This window comes from Oryx dammah, unplaced genomic scaffold (genome assembly GCF_014754425.2).
Source record: "Oryx dammah isolate SB20612 unplaced genomic scaffold, SCBI_Odam_1.1 HiC_scaffold_20, whole genome shotgun sequence".
NCBI classification, from domain to species: Eukaryota; Metazoa; Chordata; class Mammalia; order Artiodactyla; family Bovidae; genus Oryx; species Oryx dammah.
The window spans coordinates 48,051,764-48,074,887 of NW_024070204.1; the positions used below are offsets into that span (position 1 = coordinate 48,051,764).

Genomic DNA, 23,124 nt, shown 5'->3' on the forward strand with positions numbered 1-23,124 from the left:
CAAACATTGTGGCACACCTCCTCTGCAAAACAAAAACCCCCAAATGTTCAATTTCCAACTAAAATAATTCAGACAATGATAAATTACCACACTGGTACAAGATTAAAATATGATTTTTCACAAGGAAGAAAAGGCCAACATAAAAATAATTAATTCAAGATATCCTTCATCAAAAACCTATTTAAATATGTTTAATATAGTCCCTAGCACAACATTAGACATTCACAAGTGTATGTAAGTACACAGGAAATGAGTCATCTTGAGAAGTTCAAATAAAAAATAAAAATGGCTAGTAAGATCCTAACAGATTGTCCAGCAGGAACAACTATGAAATCTGGACATAATAGAAAAAGCAATAGAGTTAACAACCTAATAAACTGACCAACCAAAAAAAAGAAATTCCTTGAAAGACACCAATTACGGAAACAGACTGGAAAAGAAAACTTTAATAGCCCTATACTTATAAAAAATTCAATTTGTAATAAAAAATCTCCCTACAAAGAAAAGAGAAGCCCCAGACAGCTTCACTTATGAATTCCATTAGACATTTTTTTTTTTTCCATTAGACATTTAAAGAGGAAATAATACAAACCCTATACAAACTCTCCCAGAAAATTGAGGTAATATGTACGGATTAACTTTAAGAGGGCTTTCATTTGATGAGATAATCAGTATTACCCTGAATCCAAAATTAAACAATGATACCACAAAAAGGACAAATCAATACCACTTCTTAACATAAAAATACGAAAACTGTTAGCACAACGAATCCAGCAAATTCCAAGTAATGCAAGATATAACATATGAAAATCAATGATAAAATTCACCATATTTATGAAAGGAAAACAAAAATCATAAGCTCATCTCAACAGATGCAGAAAAAGCATTAGACAGAATTAAATAACCATTCATGACAAAAACTCTTAGCAAAACAGAAATACAAGAACTTCCTCAACTTATAGCTAATATAACATGCGATAGTGTTAAGAGTGAATGCTCTCTCCCCTAAGATTGGGAAGAATGGAAAGATGCTGGCTCTTAACACTTCTATTCAACACTGTACTTAATGAAGGTCTGAGCCAGTAGAATAAGAAAAATAACTAAAAGTATAAAGACTGGAATAACCGTCTTTACTTGCAGGCAGCATGACTGTATACGCAGAAAGTCCTATGGAATCTAAAAAGTGACTACAATAAATTAATTTATCAAGATCTTAGTATATAAGATCAATATGCTTAAAAGGATCAATTTTCAATATACCAGCAATGAACTAGAAAATAAAAATATGTAAATTCCATTTATAACAGCATAAAAAAAATATTTAGGAAGGAATAAATTTAACATAGCCTGAAGACTATGAAACATTTCAAAAGGAAACAAGAAATGTACCATGTTCATGTACTGAAAGATGTATGTGACTCATGAACATGTGAACTCATGTTCACACTGCATTTTCCCCTAAACTGATGTATAGACTCAATAAAATTCCACTAAAAATTCTAACAGATTTTTAAGGGAAATTTATAAGCTGATAATTTTATATGAAAAGGCAAAAACCTAGAAAAAATAATTTTGGAAAAAAAAAAAAAACACTGGAGGAATTCTGCCACCCGGGCTTATTGAAAGAGAAGTCGCTCAGTCGTGTCCGACTCTTTGCGGCCCCGTGGACTGTAGCCCACCAGGCTCCTCTATCCATGGATTTCTCCAGGCAAGAATACTGGAGTGGGTTGCCATTTCCTTCTCCAGAGGATCTTCCCGACCCAGGGATCGAACCCGGGTCTCCCGCATTGTAGGCAGACACTTTACCGTCTGAGCCACCAGGGAAGTCCCCAGTCTTATTGTAGAGCTATAATAAATCAAGACCATGTGGTATCAGCACCAACAGACATATATAACAAAGGAACAGGATTAAGAGTCCACAAATAGATCTAGACTTATACGAATAATTGATTTTGGTACAGGTTGAAGGCAATTCAACAGGAAAAGACAGTCCTTTTAATAAATAATGCTGGGATGACTAGGTATCTATGGAAAAAATTCTTTGACCTGACTTCACACCATGCACAGAAATTTATTCTAAACAGATCACAGCACAGGGTTAAAATCATTAAATTTCTAGAGGAAAATATACGAGAACATATTTGTGAAACTTGGTTAAGCAAAGACTTCATAAAAAGGACATAAAATCAACAACCATTAAAAAATAAAAACCCTAACAAAATGGACTTGATCAAAATTAAACACTTTTGCTTTTCTGAAGTCACAGTTAAGAAACCAAAAAGGCAAGCCACAGTTCAGAATTTGCAAAACATATGTGACAAAAAATTTGTAACAAGATATATAAAGAACTCTTAAAGCACAATATTAACAAATCACCCAATTTAAAAATGGGCAGAAGATTTCAAGACATATCACAAAAGAAGATGTAAGGTAGCACATGAAAATATCTATTACTAGTCCTCAGGGAAACAGAAGTTACAATCACATTGAGATAGCACTATAAACCCCTAAGAACAGTTAAAATTAAAAACCTTGACAGTACAAAGAACTGGGGATGATATCGAGCAAATGGAAATTTTCACATTGCTGGTGGGAATACAAGATGATATGGCCACTTTGAAAAACACTCTGACAGTTTCTTTAAAGTTAAATATGCATCCATTAATGCTGGATTATATGATCCAGCAATCCCACTGCTAAATATTGACTCAAGATAAATGATAATCTATGCCTACACAAAGATATGTATGTGAATGCTCATAATAGCCAAAATTCAAAGAAACAACTTAAATTTTCATAACAGATGTATGGGTAAACAAATTTTGATCTTTCTATACTATAGAATACTATTCAGGAATAGAAAGGAAAAAAATATTAGTATATGCAACAATATGATGAATCTCAAAAAAGTCAAGTGAAAGACATCATACACAAAAAATTACATGCTACTTGATTCCTATACATGTGAAGTCCTAGAAAAGGCAAAAATATGACCACAGATCATTGACTGCTGGGGCCAGGGGCTGAGGGAGAGGACAGACTACAAAACAGAACGAGGAAACTTCCAGGGTGATGGAAAAATGTTCTCCATCCTAAGTGTGGTGGTTAAACATCTACATACAGCTACAAAAATTCATCATCAAACTGTTCACTTCAAATGGATGAATCTCACTTAATGTAAATTATAGGTCCAATAGAAGTGGGGGAAAATGCAAAAATATGAACAAGGGTACTTACAGGTCTCGCTTATTAAAGCAGAATAAAACTCCCAAAAGGGTTGTCAATAGGAAGGCTAAGCAAACAGGTACAACAATAGCTTCAATTTCTCCTTGAGCTAAAAAACAAAAAGGGCAAAGAAGGAAAATAATTGTTGACACATATGCTACAGACAAATAATGCAATTTTCCAACCAGGTTACTGTTGAAAAGATGAAATACCATCCTAACTTTTTTTTCACAACCATTTCAAACTTAAAGGTGTTTCTCTCTCCCCACCCCTCCCCCTTGGTAAATCATATCCTAGTTGCTTATGCCTTAGGTCATGGTAACCTGACCACAAAGTATACATAAAATAGAAGTTGGTTGGGGGAATAAATTGATTAGTTCAGTTTATTGGATAGATAATATACCTGGTAAGAGCTTTCAAACCTAACTATTTATTACATTTATCATCTGCACTCAGCAGAATCTTAGCAAAACTTACTTTTGAGTTCTAGGAGTGGAATTGGAAAAGCTCTAAACGATTTCAATAACGGAACTACAAAAAACTACAAAACTTTCTATAAGGAATAAAAATGTAAACTTCAGGTAAAATTTTTAATTGTTATTTACTGATACAGGGCTAAGAATTTTAGGAGAACCTTAACAGGCACAAGGAGTGGCAGAAGTAGGACTATCATCATCTAAAAAGCAACAAGCCTCAGATTCCTAAATACCACATGAATCCCTCTCTGAATTTGAAAGAGAGCTTAGTAATCAAATGAATCGCTAATTGGGAGAATTTTTATTAGAGTTTTTTAATGATTTGGTTGTTTCTGGTAAACTCCTCCAACCCTCCTTCAATTAGTCTTTTACAGGAGAAATGTATGAAAGTAGTACAACAGCTATACATTACTCAGTCTTACCTTCCCACCACACATATCCCTTTGTAACTTTACATCCTGTGAAGCATAACAGGAACTGAACAATCAGAGGAATAAACTATAGGTTGGAGAATATTAATTCCTGAGTGCTAAGATGCTCATACTCATGACACATCAAATTCAGGCAGAACCTGTCCTTTACTGGTGCTGAACTTCTTCCTCAGCTTCCACGCCTTGGGCCTTTTGCTCATGCTGCTCCAGGATGCTTTCTTCTTCCTATCTGTCCACATCTTAACTTCAAAGCTCAAGTACTGTCTTCTCCACAAAAATCTCTGAAGGTGAAACTTCCCACTACCAGTAACTTTAAATGCTTGCTCTATTTACTAGTAACATGGCTCAAATGGCTCTCTGTATTGTTTACTTATACTTTATTTCTTCAACTAAGCTATATGGTCCTTGAGGGCAAAGTCAAAGCCATGTGAAGTAGGTATAATGGATCCATAAAACAATAGGTCAGAGGGAAAAGTGGATGAAGCAATATTAAGAATGATCTCAGTTTTGGGAAAAAAATGTATGCATAGAAAAGACTAGGAGGATATATAAATATGTTAAAAGATTATTTTGAATGAGGGAACAGGAGTGATTTTTCTTCATCTTTGTATTTTACTGAATTGTCTAAATTCCTTATAATAAACACTACTTTTGTTAACAGCATAAATTTTTAAATTAGTTTTATTTTTCTAAAGATCATGGCACAAAGTTTTATTTCAAGTATTACAGGTATGCCCCCACTTTCAGAAAGTTCCCATTTTACCACCTCACTTCCACAAAAGACTTACACTAATATACTAAAAAGCTTTTTTCATAAATTACATTGTCTGTTTTTGCTAACAAAAATAAATTTATATAAAAAAGCTTGTTACTGTATTTAATGTAGGTCTTTCATGAAAATGAAGTGGCATAATGCAAACTTGCCAAAGGTGGGGGATACTCTGCTCTAAAACATTTTGGCTTATAAAAGGTTTCAGAGGAATGCTCAACTTTTCCTTAGAGGTGGAAACCTGTATTTGTTACATATGTATTCTACAAACATGTCACCACAAATCTTATCCCACAGACTATATTCATTATTGGCCATCACAGAAAAGCTCAGGATCTTTGAATATCTATCTTATGTAGTAGTCACTTATCCACTTATTTGCTCATGCAGCAAACATTCAACCAACAAGGAATATGGAGCTTACTATTTATCATTCACTGTGTTGGTGCTTGGATATGACAAAAACAATTACAATAAAATAAGGTAATTTAATAATGATTCAAAATGTAGTAGTTACAGGAAAGAATGCATTTTAAGTCTGCTGTAGGGAGGCCATGGGAATAGCCAGAACAACAAAAGGTATAGGGGAATATACTGGGAAAAGACATAAAGGCGGGGAAAATGAAAAGAAGTTTAGGGTCAAAGAAAGAGATTATGAAAGGGCATGCACAAGCAGTAATTAGAAAGCATGAGCAACTGAACTTTAGTTTATGTAAGTGAAAAAGAGATGAAGAAATTTACTACAACTACCCCTATATTTCTGGGTTTGGCAAAGAGCTGTGACATGGAACAAAGAAAGAGAAATCTGTTTGGGAAGAGCAGAGAGAGTGGCTGAAGTCTTAGACAGGGACTCTGAAATGGAAGATAAGAAAACAGTGCCAGGAACAGAGCTCTGGAGAATACAAAACATTTAGAAGAGCAGAAAAGGAGACCAAGAAAAAAGTACCACACAAGGAGGAGACTCAGGAGAGCGCTACCAGAAAAATAAACCAAGGGAAGAGACTGTTTCAAGGATGAACAGACCAATAGGAAGATCAAATGTTGGCAAGTGTAGGGAAAAAAGATGACTAAAAAGCATGCACTGGACAGGACGACTAAGAGGTCTTCCATGTGTGACAGCAGAGAGGCTTCAGGGGAGTGGTGGGCGGGTGGAAATCTGGTTTCAGCAGGTTAAAAACTGAGCTGGAGGTACGGAAATGAGACTGCAAGCGTGGATTAGTCTTTACAGCTTGTGTGTGTTAGCTGCTCAGTCATGTCCCACTCTTTGCCACCCCATGGACTATAGCCTGCCAGGCTCCTCTGTCCGTGGAATTCTCCAGGCAACCTGCCCATTAAAGGAAGAACAAGAGAAGAGACTATAGCCAAGTTTTTTAAGATGGTTAAAATACAACTTTATCCTGATTCTAAATGAAACGGAGTGGGAATGACAGTTCTCCTTCAGCATCCAAAGATTAAGCACATGTTCTGCTTAGCTATGTAATAATGTGGCAAATACGCTGCTCCAGTGACATCACAGGACAGTCGCCTATATAACTAGACTTCCGACGCTGGGCCCCAGCTTCGCTTTCTCACAGGTCATCATTTTCATCTGGGAGAGCAGTCATGTGAGCAACCTCTAAATCGTGCTTGTACTGTGCTGCCAAGGCTATGTCCATGACCACCTCTGGCAGGGCAAGAGCAGGCATGGCGACAAACTCCAAGTTAGGGTCTCCGATCAATTTTCTAGCAAGCCAGAGGAAGGGCTTTTCAGAGTTGTAGTTACTTTTGGCAGAAATGTCATAGTACTGAAGATTCTTCTTTTGGTGGAAGACAATTGACTTTGCCTTAACCTTCTGTCCTTAATATCCAGTTTGTTGCCACACAACACAATTGGGATGTTCTCACACACACATAACAGATCTCTATGCCAGCTAGGCACACTCTTGTAAGTAACTCTCAGTGTTACATCAAACATTATAATGGCACACTGACCTTGTATATAATAGCCATCTTTCTGTCCACCAAATTTCTCCTGACCAGCTATATCCCCTACACTGAACTTAATCGGTTCTCTGTTGGTATGGAACACAAGAGGATGGACCTCAACACCCAAGGTAGCTATATATGTCTCAGATTCACCAGTCAGACAACATTTCACGAATGTAGTTTTTCCAGTACCACCATCACCAACCAATACAAGTTTGAACTTGGGGTTCTCCTTGGGCAGCCAATGCGATGTTACTTCCAGAAGCATCTCCATGCCCGTCTAAGTGAGACCATACCCAAGTTTTGCCAGTGAAGAAAATGAACCCGTTTAGAAAGATAAACAAATTATTTGGGGATTTATAGAGTACAGGTGAAATTAGAAGCAGTTGAAGAAACAACAGCAAAGTATGGAAAAAATTTTCTGTAGTTTAAAGAAATAACCAAACAACAAAACAAAAATCATAATTTATGAACACATCATTTATATGAATCCAAAGATGCACTTTAAACAAAATTTTAGCATGTAGGTTAAGCCCATTTTTAGTCTGATTAAATTTTTAAAAGAAAAGAGAAAAAAGGAAAACTCAAGCATCATTATTCCTTACCAAACTTTGGTGTAGTAAAAGTGAATTCTGGACCATCCTTTCCACCTTCATCTGTGTATGCTGCCATTCGTACCATGTACAAAGTGTCACTAGTCAAAGAGGACAGTGTATATTCTGTGTGGGAAGAATCCACATTCACAGCTGGAAGAAAGCAGTAAGTGCACTTTAACCAACTACTCTTGCATGGTTTGGCCTATATTTGACACTGGGAGAATACGAAAAAGGAATCAAACCATATTTCAACTAGAAAACAATGTATTTTTAGTAGGATCATGAAGGCAACCATAAAGCATATTTTCAGGTTCTCTTTTCTGAGCATAAAATGCTATATTAAGATGTAAAAAACACAAGAAGACTTAAATTAGTATTTAAAAGCCTAAGAAAAAACACCTGATTCTTAATAACTGATATAGCTTTATTACCGATTTCATTTCCAGTGACGGTTCTATAAAATATAGTATAATTTCTGATAAATCCATTCTGAGCATCAATAGGAAGGTGGTCCCACTCTAAGACAGCTTCATTTTTCCCCACTTTTTTTGTCCGAACAGTAGGTCCTTTGGAAGGTGCTGAAACAGAATAAGGTATTTACTAATTGAAAAGCGTAAGAATTTAGTAAACCATTAGAACTTGGTAAAATTTCATTATCATGGAATTATTTGAACATGAGACATACCCTTATTTAAAAAGGATAAATGTCTTTGTCAGTATAAAAATGCAACGGTTTTTCAAAGAAAGTAAGGCTGGACTTACCAGCTTGTTTAAGGTATGCCTTTATATGCTCGGGGCTTCCTGGTCCATCATCATATACTGGAGTAACTGTTATCAAGTAACATTTCTTCTCTACTAGGTTTCCTAAAGTAAGAATAGTGGATTAAGCATTTTCTTCCTTATAATGAAAAAAAAATTAACTCTCTTACTTACTTTTACATTATAATTTCATGACCACTGAATTTTCTTTTATTTATTCATTTATGTTTTTAAAACTGAAGTACAGTTGATATACATTGTTAATTTCAGGTATACTAAATAATAATTTGACATCTGCTTACATTATGAAATGATTACCACTGAAGTTTCTTTTAAAACTACAACTTTTTAAGTAAACATTGCCTTTTGTGTACTAGATTCAAGCTTAACAGTAAATCTTCATGAAAATAAAAGGTTATTTTTATTGCCAATAAGTGAATAAAAATATTTATATTGTCAATAAAAGTAACAAATGACTGCATTTATAATCAGGATTTATCAAATGGGTCTTTCTTATAGTTTGACAATTTTTGTCCATTTTACCTAATTGAGACCTGCCTATGTCACTAATCAGAGCTAGGGAAAGTACAAACGGCTGTGGCTGGCCAGGTGACTGGGGAAAAATAGAATTAAGTATCATTTCCTACAACAACAGAATTTTAAAAGAAAAAATTATCCTAAATACTTCCTTTATTTATAATCTTTCCAAATTAACAAAGTAATCTATGTCTTTAGCACACAACAACAAAAAAATTTATTTTTGTTTATAAACTGCAGTTTATACCTTCAATAGGAACTTACATTTCCTTAACTGTTTATTCATGAGGTTATATATGCTTCTTTGTCTGCATAAAGTCATTTTCTTAATGATTCAATATTATCAGGAAGATAATTTTTATATTCTGCTTATACAGTGATGTTTTACCAGGCCTACTGAACTCTGTGGGAATACTTGCACAAACTGAAGGTCTCCAGAGCCTTTGCTCTGTTGTCCAGCTATTGTCCAGCTAGGGCTTCCCAGGTGGCACCAGGGGTAAAGAATCTGCCTGCCAATGCAGGAGATGCAAGAGATGTGGGTTCAGTCCCAGGGTGGGGAAGAGCCCCTGGAGGAGGAAATGGCAACCCACCCTGGAGAATTCCATGGATAGAGGAGCCTGGCGTGCTACAGTCCAGGAGGTTGCAAAGAGTCTGACATGATTGAGCATGTATGCCATCCATGGTCCAGTTATTACCAATCTATTTCCTCTCTAGCTCTACTTTGCTTTTACTTGGACAAGACTGATAAACTAGACAAGTGGGATTAGTAAAATTATATGTTAAATAATGGGTTAATGAGGGCCAAACAGCCTATGTTATGAATAAAGCTCTTTATGGCTATATATAAACAGTATATTTTTTAACAGCTTTCCTATGATTAATCATATTATTTGTAGCTGAATCCTAATGGTTATCTTCTTTACACACATACAAACTGAGTGCTTTGTTTTCTCTTTAAAGTTGTTCTATCACTTTAAAGCTACTTGAAAAGTAGTAACTTGCAATGAGAGCAATCCATACTGGAGCTCTTACTTTTTTTCCCTTCATTAATACTTCCAGTTTAAAAGATAAGAAAATCTAAGTTCTGATTCTGCTTCCCTTGTTCAACAGCTATAAAAAGTTAACCAGCCATCCAGATGCTCAGGGAAATTTTTCTCATCAAAAGAAGAAGTTAAATCAGGTACAGAGAACATACTAGTTAGGAGCAGAGATTGGATTACCTTGTATTTTTCTTACTTTACAGTTTTGTGAGCATTCCTTTTATGATCAAAACAACAGGAGAGTATTACAGAAGATAGTATTAACCCCACTTAGCATTAGAGAAGGAAATGGCAACCCACTCCAGTATTCTTGCCTGGGGAATCCCAGGGACGGGGGAGCCTGGTGGGCTGCCGTCTATGGGGTGGCACAGAGTCGGACACAACTGAAGCGACTTAGTAGCAGCAGCAGTCTATAAACAGACCCTGCAGTTTAGTGAGGTTAATAAGTGTGACTTGCTGAGAGTCACAAATCTAGTAAACAAGAGTTAACTAGTAAGTAACAATGATAAACTGGATGTCTTTTCAATGGACCACAAAGCCTACAAAGCAGAAAAGAATAAGTACAAGAAAAGTCTGTCCAAAGAACTAGAAAAAGGACATCGACTTAAGTGTTTCTAGTAAGATATACCTCTTAAATAGGTGCGATGTACAGTACCATCTTCTTGTTGCCATTCTGGGATACAGGGCGATTTATCAGATAATACACACCACTCAAGTATGTATCTGTTTACAGATTCATCTGGAGCAGTCCATTCTACCCAAAGCACGTTATCTTTGGGAAATGCTTTAAGATCGGTTACAGGGTGAGTAGCTTTAAAAAAAACAAAGTATGAATACTGATATGATAAATGAACATTTAAAACTCTGAAGTTCCAACATTTTACATTCATTTTCATAACCATGTGATCTATCTTGCTATCATGTTTTCGTAGCACATAAGATTAAACTGTATTTACATGAATAAAAGCACTAATTTATAAACAGTCAATTTATTTTCAAATGTTAATTCCTTTCCCAAAATTCTACAAGTATTTTGTGTATATAAGTTGCATTTTCTTCTTCTTTTAAAGCTACAGATAAAGCTATAAAAAAATAATATATTTAAGTTAAATGTATATAATAAGTTCCTCAAACCTAAAAAATATATTTTTTAAAAAAGACAAATAATCGTAAAATGCTTAAACGAACTCAGCTGCAAAGTTTAAGTGAACCACAAAATGATGGAACGATTTGGCTGCTGATTGATTTCTAAAAATTTAACCACCGTAGATACTGACATAGTCTTAGGATACTTATGTTTTTACAGGAGTCCTGTCCATACCTAACTACCCTTTACCATTCGTAAGTGAGGCTCCATCTTAGGGACAAACCTTGAAAATCCCAGGCAGGGATAGTTAAAACAGACGCATCTGATTTGCCAACAAGATTTCTTGCTGTCAGAGTTGCTACATAGCGATCATTTGTGAGGTTTACTGTCAGTTTTGTGTCTTTAACTGTGTAATTTTGTGAATGTGATTTCCATTTTGTGAGAGTCACTTCATAATCCAAAATTTTTCCATTAGCTTCAAAAGGAGGCAATGTCTGTAATAAAACAATTTACTTTTAAAACATATTTCATAAATCTTGAATAAAGGTAATGTTTTTCATGTTCACAAATTCTATTATGTCAAATCTCTAAATATTTAATTGCAAGGGGCTGGCAATCTTACTTTGAACTCACTACTGAAGGGAAACTACTACATACTGAATGAAGAGTAAAAGCATGGCTTCAACCAAGAGGGAAAGTAGCACCATTCTGTTAGCTATTAGTTCTCTACACAATTCTTCACTGATGGTATGCTGGCCTAAACTATTTTAAGTCTGAATATTTTATTTTCTACCTTATTTTAGCATGATCCACTCATGACCATTTATGGAGTGCACAATGACTTTATTTCCTATCTCCAGCATACATTCTGACTACCCCAAATGTTAATTATTTTTTATGAGGCACTGAGGAAAGTTCGGTAAAACACAGGCCCCTTATAGAACTTTCACAGAATTATGCTGAAATATCTATGAGGTATCACTGGCAGTTTATGAACCATTTTTTAGTATATATATAAAGCTTTGCATTTCTATTAAAGTTATCAAATACTATTTGATACCAAAAATTAAGCCCCACTCATGATACCATATAAAATATATTTATATGAGATAAAAGGATATAGTCAATTTTTTTTTCTTACCTTCCATTTGAGTTGTACTGATCTAGTGCCATGAGCATGAGATGGCTCTATCTTATACCAGAAACTTGGTGCCTTGGATGGTCCTAAAGAAATGATATAAAATTTTTAAAATAAAAGTTTCTATTATAACAAGATAAGCTAAAATCCTAGAAATTATTCTCTTACTTATTTTTAATATTCTTGCCCTTCAAAGATATGGTGTCTCTATTCTTTCTTTACACCAGCATTTTCCCATCTCAGCATGGTATGTCTTGGACTTCACACCTTTAGTCAGGGTGATAGCCTGACAATTTAGATTATATTGCAACTCTTTAGTAATCTTAAAATTGTAAAGGTACAAATATATCCTAAGCAATAACCAAAGATGCATTACTTTCTTACTGCTAAAAATCAAACTGAAATATATTTAAATACATGTGTATAATCCCTAAATGAATATAGTTAAGGATATAAGACAAAATAAATGGAGTAAGCATAGTATTAAGTTTATTACCTTATATTGGGAGTCAATGTAATGGAATATAATATAAATAAATTCACAGAATTGTTGTAATAATCACCAACCATGTGAAAAAGCACTTTACAAAACATCAAATCTGATTGCTGGTTAAGTTTTAAAAATTCAAAAATTTTATAATTGCAAAATATGGCATTAAATAGAATAAAAAACAATCTGAGTAAAATCTAACCAGTGTTGTGCTGACCATGAAGAAGTTAATTACAGGTGGGCAAAACAAAGAGGAAAGGCACACCAGAAAGGCTGGGGGAAAGGCTGCTGGTACAGGGGGTTTGAACAGATACATACATGAGTACAGCGCAGCACCCCAAAAGAATAAAGAACACAAAGCTATAAAGGATATTTTAGAGGCTAGAAATGGTTAAAAAAAAACAAGTTTTTTAACATCAATTGTTCTGATGTTAAAAAAACTCTGGCTTCTTTCACTAATTTGAAGAAATGCATAATCCAATTGTTCATAGCTTTTTGGACACCAGGAAATCTCTTTTGGTTTGACAAAGGTTATGTGCCATCTCTCCAGAAAATGCACACAAGTATGGAACGCAATATTTTGTCTATATCTTAAAGTAGTTTCGGAACTCCCTCAAACTGATCAACGTACTTTTAAACTCTTCAAGAATACCAGTTTCAAAATTCCTAGCCAAGACAAAGGAATCTGACTCCCAAACCAGCAAGAGTAGGATTACTTTCTTGGCATTTTTCAGAATAAGAGAATATTTGCGGTGGAGAACGGTACTTAACTTTTCTGCCTCTGACATTCTCAATTCACGTAACTTTCATGAAACCTTTGGCAGAGCTCTGTGGAAGTGAAGGGATTTAGGAGGTAGGGAAGGTTTCAATCATAGCTGCTGCCACTGAAACCTCAAGAGGGTGACAGTGACAAGAAAATGCTCAGAAAAAAATCTGTATTCCATACGATTATTTTAATTAAAGGCTAACTGCTCTATAAGACTGTGTTGGTTTCTGCCATGTAGCAACATAAATCAGCCATAGGTACATACATGTCCCTTCCCTCTTGAACCCTGCTCCCACCTCCCACCCCATCCCACTCCTCTAGACTGTCACAGAGCACTGGTTTAAACTCCCTAAGTCATTCAGCCAATCCCCACTGGTGATCTGTTTTCCATATGGTAACATATATGTTTCCATGCTACTCTCTCCATTCATCCAGTCCTCTCATTCTCCCCGGTGGCCACAAGTCTGTTCTCTTATGTCTGCATCTCCACTGCTACCCTGCAGATAGGTTCATCAGTACCATCTTTCTAGACTCCATATATATGTGTTAATATATAATATTTATTTTTCTCTTTCTGACTTATTTCATTCTGTATAATAGGCTCTAGGTTCATCCGCCTCATCAGAACTGACCCAAACGTGTTCCTTTTTATGGCTGAGTAATATTCCATTGTATACATGTACCACAGTTTCTTTATCCATTCATCTGTCGATGGACATCTAGGTTGCTTCCATGTCCTTGCTACTGTAAATTATGCTGCAATGAACACTGGGGTACATGCGTCTTTTTCAATAATGGTCTTCTCAGGGTATACGCCAGTAATGGGATTGTTGGGTCATATGGTAGTTTTATTCCTAGTTTTTAAAGGAATCCCCATATTGTCCTCCATAGTGGGCTGTATCAATTTGCATTCCCATCAACAGTGGAAGAGGGTTCCCTTTTCTCCACACCCTCTCCAGCATTCACTGTTTGTAGATTTTTTTGATGATGGCAATTCTGACTGGTATGAGGTGATTTCTCATTGTAATTTTTAATTTTGATTTGCATTCCTCTAATAAAGGTCAGTTTTCATTCCAATTCCAAAGAAAGGCAATGCAAAAGAATGCTCAAACTACTGCACAACTGCACTCATCTGACATGCTAGTAAAGTAATGCTCAAAATTTCTCCAAGCCAGACTTCAGCAATACGTGAACCGTGAACTCCCTGATGTTCAAGTTGGTTTTAGAAAAGGCAGAGGAACCAGAGATCAAATTGCCAACATCCGCTGGATCATGGAAAAAGCAAGGGAGTTCCAGAAAAACATCTATTTCTGCTTTATTGACTATGCCAAAGCCTTTGACTGTGTGGATCACAATAAACTGTGGAAAATTCTGAAAGAGATGGGAATACCAGACCACCTGACCTGCCTCTTGAGAAACATATATGCAGGTCAGGAAGCAGAAGTTAGAACTGGACATAGAACAACAGACTGGTTCCAAATAGGAAAAGGAGTACGTCAAGGCTGTATATTGTCACCCTGCTTATTTAACTTCTATGCAGAGTACAGCATGAGAAACGCTGGACTGGAAGAAACACAAGCTGGAATCAAGATTGCCAGGAGAAATATCAATCACCTCAGATATGCAGATGACACAACCCTTATGGCAGAAAGTGAAGAGGAGCTAAAAAGCCTCTTGATGAAAGTGAAAGAGGAGAGTGAAAAAGTTGGCCTAAAGCTCAACATTCAGAAAACGAAGATCATGGCATCTGGTCCCATCAGTTCATGGGAAATAGATGGGGAAACAGTAGAAACAGTGTCAGACTTTATTTTTTTGGGCTCCAAAATCACTGCAGATGGTGACTGCAGCCGTGAAATTAAAAGACGCTTACTCCTTGGAAGAAAAGTTATGACCAACCTAGATAGTATATTCAAAAGCAGAGACATTACTTTGCCGACTAAGGTCCGCCTAGTCAAGGCTATGGTTTTTCCTGTGGTCATGTATGGATGTGTGAAAGTTGGACTGTGAAGAAGGCTGAGAGCTGAAGAATTGATGCGTTTGAACTGTAGTGTTGGAGAAGACTCTTGAGAGTCCCTTGGACTGCAAGGAGATCCAACCAGTCCATTCTGAAGGAGATCAACCCTGGGATTTCTTTGGAAGGAATGATGCTAAAGCTGAAGCTCCAGTACTTTGGCCACCTCATGCGAAGAGTTGACTCACTGGAAAAGACTCTGATGCTGGGAGAGATTGGGGGCAGGAGAAGAAGGGGATGACCCAGGATGAGATGGCTGGTTAGCATCACGGACTTGATGGATGTGAGTCTGAGTGAACTCTGGGAGATGGTGATGGACAGGGAGGCCTGGCGTGCTGTGATTCATGGGGTTGCAAAGAGTTGGACATGACTGTGTTATCAGCCATCTGTACGTCTTTGGTGAAATGTCTGCTTAGGTCTTCTGCCCACTTTTTGATTGGGTTGTTTTCCTGGTATTGAGTTGCATGAGCTGCTTGTTTATTTTGGAGATTAATCCTTTGTCAGTTGCTTCATTTGCTATTATTTTCTCCCATTCTGAGGGTTGCCTTTTCACCATGTTTTTAGTTTCTTTTGCTGTACAAAAAACTTTTAATTAGGTCCCACTTGTTTTTGTTTTTATTTCCATTATTCAAGGAGGTAGGTCATAGAGGATCTTGCTGTGATTTATGTCAGACAGTGTTTTGCCTATGTTTTCCTCTAAGAGTTTCATAGTTTTTGGTCTTACATTTAGGTCTTTAATCCATTTTGAGTTTATTTTTCTGTATGGCGTTACGAAGTGTTCCAATTTCATTCTTTTTCAGGTAGTTGTCTGGTTTTCCCAGCACCACTTATTGAAGAGACTATCTTTTCTCCACTGTATATCCTTGCCTCCTTTGTCAAAGATAAGGTGCCCATAGGTATGTGTGTTTATCTCTAGGCTTTTTATCTTCTTTCATCAGTCGATATTTCTGTTTTTGTGCAGTACCATACCGTCATGACAACTGTGTTTGAGTCTCCTTTTCCCAGCCTTTGGGGTTGTATTCCTTCTTCCTTTTGGTTTCTGCCCTTGGTGGGTGAGGTTGTTCCAGTGGTAGGCTTTATGTTGGGAAGGACTTGTGCCTGCCTTCTGAGGGGGGGAGGTGAGTTTTTTTCCCTCTGATGGGCAGGGCTGTGTAAGGTGGTATTCTTGAGTGTCTGTTGGAAGCTGGTCTGCCAATGACTGGGTTTGTTTTTGTTTTGCTTGTTCTTTGGGTGAAGAGTCCTGTACTGGGTGCTGCTGGGTCCTGGATACAGGTGGAAGTCTTCATGGGAGTTCTCACTGATTAATACTTCATGGGGTCAGGAGTTCTTTGGCAGTCTCGTGTCCTGGATGCAACCCTCTCACTCCAAAGGCTCAGGGACTGATATCTGGCCAGGGAACCAAGACTCCATAAGCTATTTGTCATGGCATTAAAGAGGACTGAAACAACCACAGGGCTTCCCAGGTGGCTCAGATGGTAAAGAATTCGCCTTCAATGTAGGAGACCCAGGTTCTATCCCTGGGTCAGGAAGATTCCCCTGGAGAAGATGATGGCAACCCACTCCAGTATTCTTTCCTGGAGAATCCTATGGACAGAAGAGCCTGGCAGGCTACAGTTTCATGAGGTCACACAGAATCGGACATGACTGACTTTCACAACAAACACAAAACAGAAAACAACAAACAAAAAATGAATCCCAAATAGTAAATACAAAATCAGACAAATGTCAAAAACAAAGGTGCATGCACACACGCACAAGCAGAACAATCCAAATAAAAGAAAATATAACAGAGTGACCTGGTGGTGAACAAAGGAAACCAAAAACGGTATCGACCAATTAAAAACAAAACACAAATCAAAAAACAAGACAAAAGCAGACTGCCAACTGGGGAATAAAGCAAAAAAACAAAACAAAACAGACTAATGAACAGGGTGAAAGAAAAGGAAGGCAAAAGATGGAAAAGCAAAGTTAAATAGAAGTATATGAAAAAAATTGTATATATTAAAGAATATACCAGGAAGAGAACAATAAGAAAAATAAACAAGCAAAACGATTTTTAAAAGAAAAAACCCCATAAAACCGCAAAAAGACAACATAGACATAGAAGTATATAAAGGAAATATTTAAAAAAAAAGTTCTCCAAAGCTTAAATAGAGTTAATAGTAATAAAATGAACAACCACAGCAACAGGGGAAAAAAAATTTCCAGAACCAACTACAGAACGAATCAGAATAATAATAATAAATGTTTTTCTCTGATCTCAACTGTCAGCATCGTTTCCCTTACTATGAATCACCTCTGCCTCCCTAGGAAGCCCTCCAATACCGGGCTGGTCTCTGGACCTGCTGTGGGGACAGCTCAGACTCTATAATCTGGCCCTATTCCTGAATGTTCTTGCCTCCAGTGTCCACAGCTGCCAGAGTTAGGCATTTTCTTTTGTGGGAATTCTCATTCTCCTTTTATATATTCCATACACACAGAGTCTGCCTACTTGACTGTGTAGGTTTAATCTGCAGCTTGTACAGCTGGTGGAAAGGTGAAAGGTTTTCAACTCTCTTCCTTAGCTACATCGCCTCCACAGTTCAATGGTTTTATCCCCACCTCTGAATGTGAGTCGTCCACAGGTGTCTGCTCCTGAGGATGCCTTGGAGGACTTGTGGGTCTGCCTCAGTGAGGACCGGGTGTAGAGGTGCTTCGATTATGGGGACCCTGGCAGTGCCAGGAACGCAGGGGAGCTGCTGGCCACGGGTACAGGAGATATAGTGCTCTTAGGGTTTTTCTAGCCTCTGGCCACTCTGCCCCAGAGAGGATAAAGCATGGAGGAGGTGCAGCTACTTGGATCATGGGGACCTTGGCAGCACAGGGGAGCCTGTGGCCATGGACACAGGAGGTATGTTAGGGTTTTTTCTAGCCTCTGGCAGCTCTGCCCCAGTAGGGATCAAGTGTGGAGGTAGCATAGTTGCTTGGATTGTGAGGACCCTTGAAAGGTTGTTGCTGAACCATGAAAGACACAAGGATTCTTGGCCTCCAGAGGAGAGAATTCGACCCAGGGCCAGTAACGAGGCTTGCTCGTTCAGAGCTTTTGTGTAATAAAGTTTTATTAAAGTATAAAAGAGAAGACTTCTCACATAGACATCAGAAGGGGGCAGAAAGAGTGCTCCCCTGCTGGTCTTTAGCAGGAAGTTACATATATATATACCTACTAGCAGGCTGCTAATTTGAGAAAGGAAATGTCTCAAAACTTCAGAGAATGGCACCAGACCCCTCACCCACAACATTCATTTTGAGATAACATTGGCACAAGGCAAGTCATAACAGGCCATAAAATGATTGACAGGAATCTTGAAGAAAGGCAGGTTTCCAAACAAATACATAGTCTCATTAACATAGATTAGGAGAACAACTGTATGAGTAAAACATACTGGTTTGTTGAGCCTGTATGGTTTGGTTCTCCGTGTGTGGGCTTAGTCGCTCAGTCATTTCCGACTCTTGCGACCCCATAGACAAGCCTGCCAGGCTCCTTTGTCCATGGGGTTCTCCAGGCAAGAATACTGGAGTGGGTTGCCATTTCCTTCTCCACGTGATCTTCCCAACCCAGGAATTGAACCCAAGGTGGCTCAGAGGTTAAAGCGTCTGCCTGGAATGTGGGAGACCTGGGTTCGATCCCTGGGTTGGGAAGATCCCCTGGAGAAGGAAATGGCAACCCACTCCAGTACTCTTGCCTGGAGAATCCCACGGAGGGAGAAGCCTGGTAGGCTACAGTCCATGGGGTCGCAAAGAGTCGGACACGACTGAGCGACTTTACTTACTTACTTACTTTTACTCCTGCATTGCAGGTAGATTCTCTACCAACTAAGCTGTGAGGGAAGCCCCATATATATATACAAACTATATAATTTTGTATAGAGAGGGGGAAAAACACGTGTCATGTGTAGTTTGTCTCCTCCTGCCGCTTGAGAAAAAAAATGTCTGACACTTGCAGCCTATTTCCTCCGTCTGGAGACCCCTAGCCTTCCTGCCTGTTACCCTCTCACCCTGGAGGCACAAAGTGTACAGGGATGCCAGGTGCCTCAGGTGCAGGAGCTGTGGCACTATTAAGAGTTTTTTTCTAACCTCTGGCAGCCTCTAGCCTCAAAGGGCCTCCCTGGCTGGTCCTTTCCTTGTTTCTTGGCAAAGAAGGCACTCAAAGGTTCCCCTAGGGTGGTGAAGAAGTGTGAAAGTGTTAATCGCTCAGTCATGTCTGACTCTGCAATCCCATGGACAGTAGCCCACTCAGTTCCTCTATCCACGGAATTCTCCAGGCAAGCATACTGGAGGGGCTTGTCATTCCCTTCTTCAGGGAATCTTCCCAACCCAGGAATTGAACCCAGGTCTCCAGCATAACAGGCAGATACTTTACTGTCTGAGCCACCAGGGAAGCTGGCTGGGGTGCTCCTCTGTTGCTCAGTGTGTCAGGCACACAAAGGGCCACCCTCTGGGTTCTTTCTCTGTTGATCAGCTGGCATGTGGGGAGAGAGAGACTACAGTGATGGCTCCATCCCCTGCACGTGACTCAGCAGTATCACCTTACCTCCATGACTACCCGACTTTCCTCCAAAGGCAATCCCCTCTGCGATCTCCTCCCTCACGTCCCCGGGAGCCATCTCCCTGCAGTCAATAGCAGACCTTACCCTGGGATTGCTCCCCAATCCCTACATTCCAGCTCCCAGCCACCACACGTTCCAGAGGACTTGCACTCCTGTTTGGGATACATATGGACATGGCAAGGATAGTCTATGTGGTTCTCACTCCATCCAGACTGTCACAGATCAATTGCTGAACGCTCTAACAGCCTCAAATGCTTCCCTGCATCCCAAACAATGCCCCAATGTGGTGATCTGACCCTTGCTTCAGTTCCCTCACCCTCCAAGTACAGGTCCAGTCCTGCTTACTCTCCTCTTTCTTACTTTCTTCCTTCGTCCTGCCAAGTTTTGTGTGGATCTATACATTCCTTTCCAGGGATCAGGGACTCCTGCCTGCTCTCAGCTGGTGTTCTGAAAGATCTTCTATATCTGAAGATGTATTCCTGGAACATTTGTGGAGGTGTACTCCATGTCCACTACTCCTCTGCCATCTTGTCTTCCCCCCTCCATAGGATTATTTCTTGATGGTTATAGATGAAAGGGGAAGGAATCTTACTTCATATTGTGTATCCTTTTATGCCTTTTGGATTCTACCTATATGCATTATATTATCATGAAAAACAAAGGAAAATTAAAATAAACCAACCAGTCAAAATGCAACAATGCTTTTCCAAGGGCTTATTAAGTACTGATAAAAAAATGAATCAAAACTACAGTACAGCTATCTTTTTGACAGTGAAGGTCTAATGCACATTTTGGTAGGTAGTATGATTTTATGGAGAAGGCAATGGCACCCCACTCCAGTACTCTTGCCTGGAAAATCCCATGGGCGGAGGAGACTGGGGTCATGAAGAGTCGGACACGACTGAGTGACTTCACTTTCACTTTTCACTTTCATGCATTGGAGAAGGAAATGGCAACCCACTCCAGTGTTCTTGCCTGGAGCATCCCAGGGACGGGGGAGCCTGGTGGGTTGCCGTCTCTAGGGTTGCACAGACTTGGACACGATGGAAATGACTTAGCAGTATGATTTTAAAGATTCAGGATATGATTCTCTAGTTAGAGATATTTTGAGACTACTCTCCTTTAATAAAATGTTCTGGATTTACCAACTATTAATGGTTTTCTCATTGTATCTAAGACACCATTCCACAATTTCCTTTGATTATATTAGATTTGTACTATCAATAATGTATATTAAATTTTACATCTTAAGATCCTTTAAAAAGTGTAAAATATCAGTTTGAATAAAATATTCATAAAAGATGCAATAAGTCTATATTATAAAAGCAGATAAAATATATAGTCAAAATTCAATTTTTTTTCTTCATATATTTATTTACTTACTATCTTCATATGTGATACCACTTGCTTCTTCACTCCAGTCACTCCAATATCCTTTACCATCTTCCTTCATACAACGAATCCTAAACACATATTCTGTAAAAGGTTTAAGGTCCTGAACAGTGAATGAAGATCGGGTAGATGACGTATCTTCAGGAGGAACCTGAAAACAAAGCAAATTGACCAACAAAAAATCCAGAGGTATTTATTACAGATTTTCTAAGCTGCCTAATATTTAGAAGCTAATTAATGAAACAAGCCTAATAACTAATGAAAAAAAGACTAATTTGACTCAAGCTCTGCAGAGAAATAAAGTGAAAAAAGCAGTCAAAATCAGTAAAACTTAACAGGTTTGGGAAATATGGAAACAACTATTATTAATCTTTTCATCCTTTTTTTATTTCTTTCTTCTATGCTCCTATAACACTCATGGTCTTAACAGGAAAAAGAGAAATTCCAATTAAAATTTAATTCAAGGAGGGTTTACTAAGGGAAATATGAGCAGAGTGTAGGAAACCTTATTAGATAGTACAGGCAGTACTCTGGGGCTTAGTGGTGTTACCACCTTTAGAATCTAAGGGAAGAGGGGTGGTACCAGAACCTGGAAGAACAGGGTCACAAAGGGTTAACTTGAGAGAAGTAGTGACTTTAGGTTGAGACAGGAAAGCTTTAGGGAGGAAGCAGTGCAAAAAAATGTGCTGATCTCACTTCTCTCCCCTCCCTCTTGCCAAGACCCCTCCACAACCAACAGATACAACCCATACAGGTCTGCATCCCAAGACAAAGAGTAGGTGAAGAAGGGTAGAATATAAATCTAGATGGGCAAAAGGAAGATATCCAGTCCAATTATGAAAAACAAAAGCTATCTTTGTAGATAAACTTGGTTTTCATAAAAAAAAAAAAAAAAAAGAGTAGACTAAACATAGATTTAGTGACTTCCCTGGTGGCTCAGACAGTAAAGCATCTGCCTACAATGCAGGAGACCCAGGTTCAATCCTTAGGTCAGGAGGATCCCCTGGAGAAGGAAATGGCAACCTACTCCAGTACTCTTGCCTGGAGAATTTCATGGACAGAGGATCCTGGCAGGCCCCAGTCCATGGGGTCGCAAAGAGGAGGACACAACTGAGCGACTTCACTTCACTTCAAACATAGATAAAAGGTTCTTTCTACCACTCTGAGATTTCAATATTGAATACAAAATGTGTCAGTCTTTTTTCTACAAGTGAATTAAGATTCTATGATATTGAAAAAATTTTTGAAGAACTTCTGGTATGTATCTTCTCTGTACAATCCTCATGTACAACATGAAGCATTAATCCACTTTAGTTTGTTGCTTTTTCTGATTGTATTCTGAGTCCATATGGAATGGAGGACAGAAGCAGGAAGGTCACGGGCTCAATTCCCTTTGCAGCTCAGAGAAACAAAGCAAAGGCATACTGTTAATGATAAATGGAGTTATAACAGAGAGTAGTATGCAGATCTCAATGCTATGATGATAACCTTTTAAATTAAAAGCTCCTAGTATTTCTTCTGCTTATAACATGATCTTTAGGTGGTGGTGGTGGTGGTGGTATTCAGTCACTAAGTCAGATCCAGCTCTTTGCAGCCCCACAGGCTTTCTCCTCCTGTCCTCAATCGTTCCTAGCATTATGGTCTTTTCCAGTGAGTCAGCTCTTCACATCAGGTGGCCAAAATATTGAAGCTTCCACCTTCAGCATCAGTCCTTCCAATGAATATTCAGGGTTGATTTCCTTTAGGATTGACTGGTTTCATCTCCTTGCAGTTCAAGGGACTCTCAAGAGTCTTCTCCAGCACCACAGTTTGAAAGGATCAATACTCTGGTGCTCAGTGTTCTTTTATGGTCCAAC

At 38.2% G+C, this 23,124-nt stretch overlaps 1 protein-coding gene and 1 pseudogene across 1 annotated transcript in view; both read right to left on the minus strand.

The window, feature by feature from the left end:
• The window catches only part of IL6ST (interleukin 6 cytokine family signal transducer), a 70,048-nt gene that overhangs the window by 6,064 nt on the left and 40,860 nt on the right, over window positions 1-23,124 (minus strand). The window contains exons 7-14 of the mRNA XM_040262548.1: window positions 21,260-21,419; window positions 12,027-12,109; window positions 11,169-11,379; window positions 10,427-10,609; window positions 8,225-8,326; window positions 7,894-8,040; window positions 7,472-7,612; window positions 3,238-3,334 (exon numbers count right to left, since the gene is read on the minus strand). Of these exons, the coding sequence (XP_040118482.1) occupies window positions 3,238-3,334; window positions 7,472-7,612; window positions 7,894-8,040; window positions 8,225-8,326; window positions 10,427-10,609; window positions 11,169-11,379; window positions 12,027-12,109; window positions 21,260-21,419 (1,124 nt within the window). The remainder of the gene's footprint in view (window positions 1-3,237; window positions 3,335-7,471; window positions 7,613-7,893; window positions 8,041-8,224; window positions 8,327-10,426; window positions 10,610-11,168; window positions 11,380-12,026; window positions 12,110-21,259; window positions 21,420-23,124) is intronic.
• Window positions 4,756-7,463, minus strand: LOC120879526 (annotated as a pseudogene).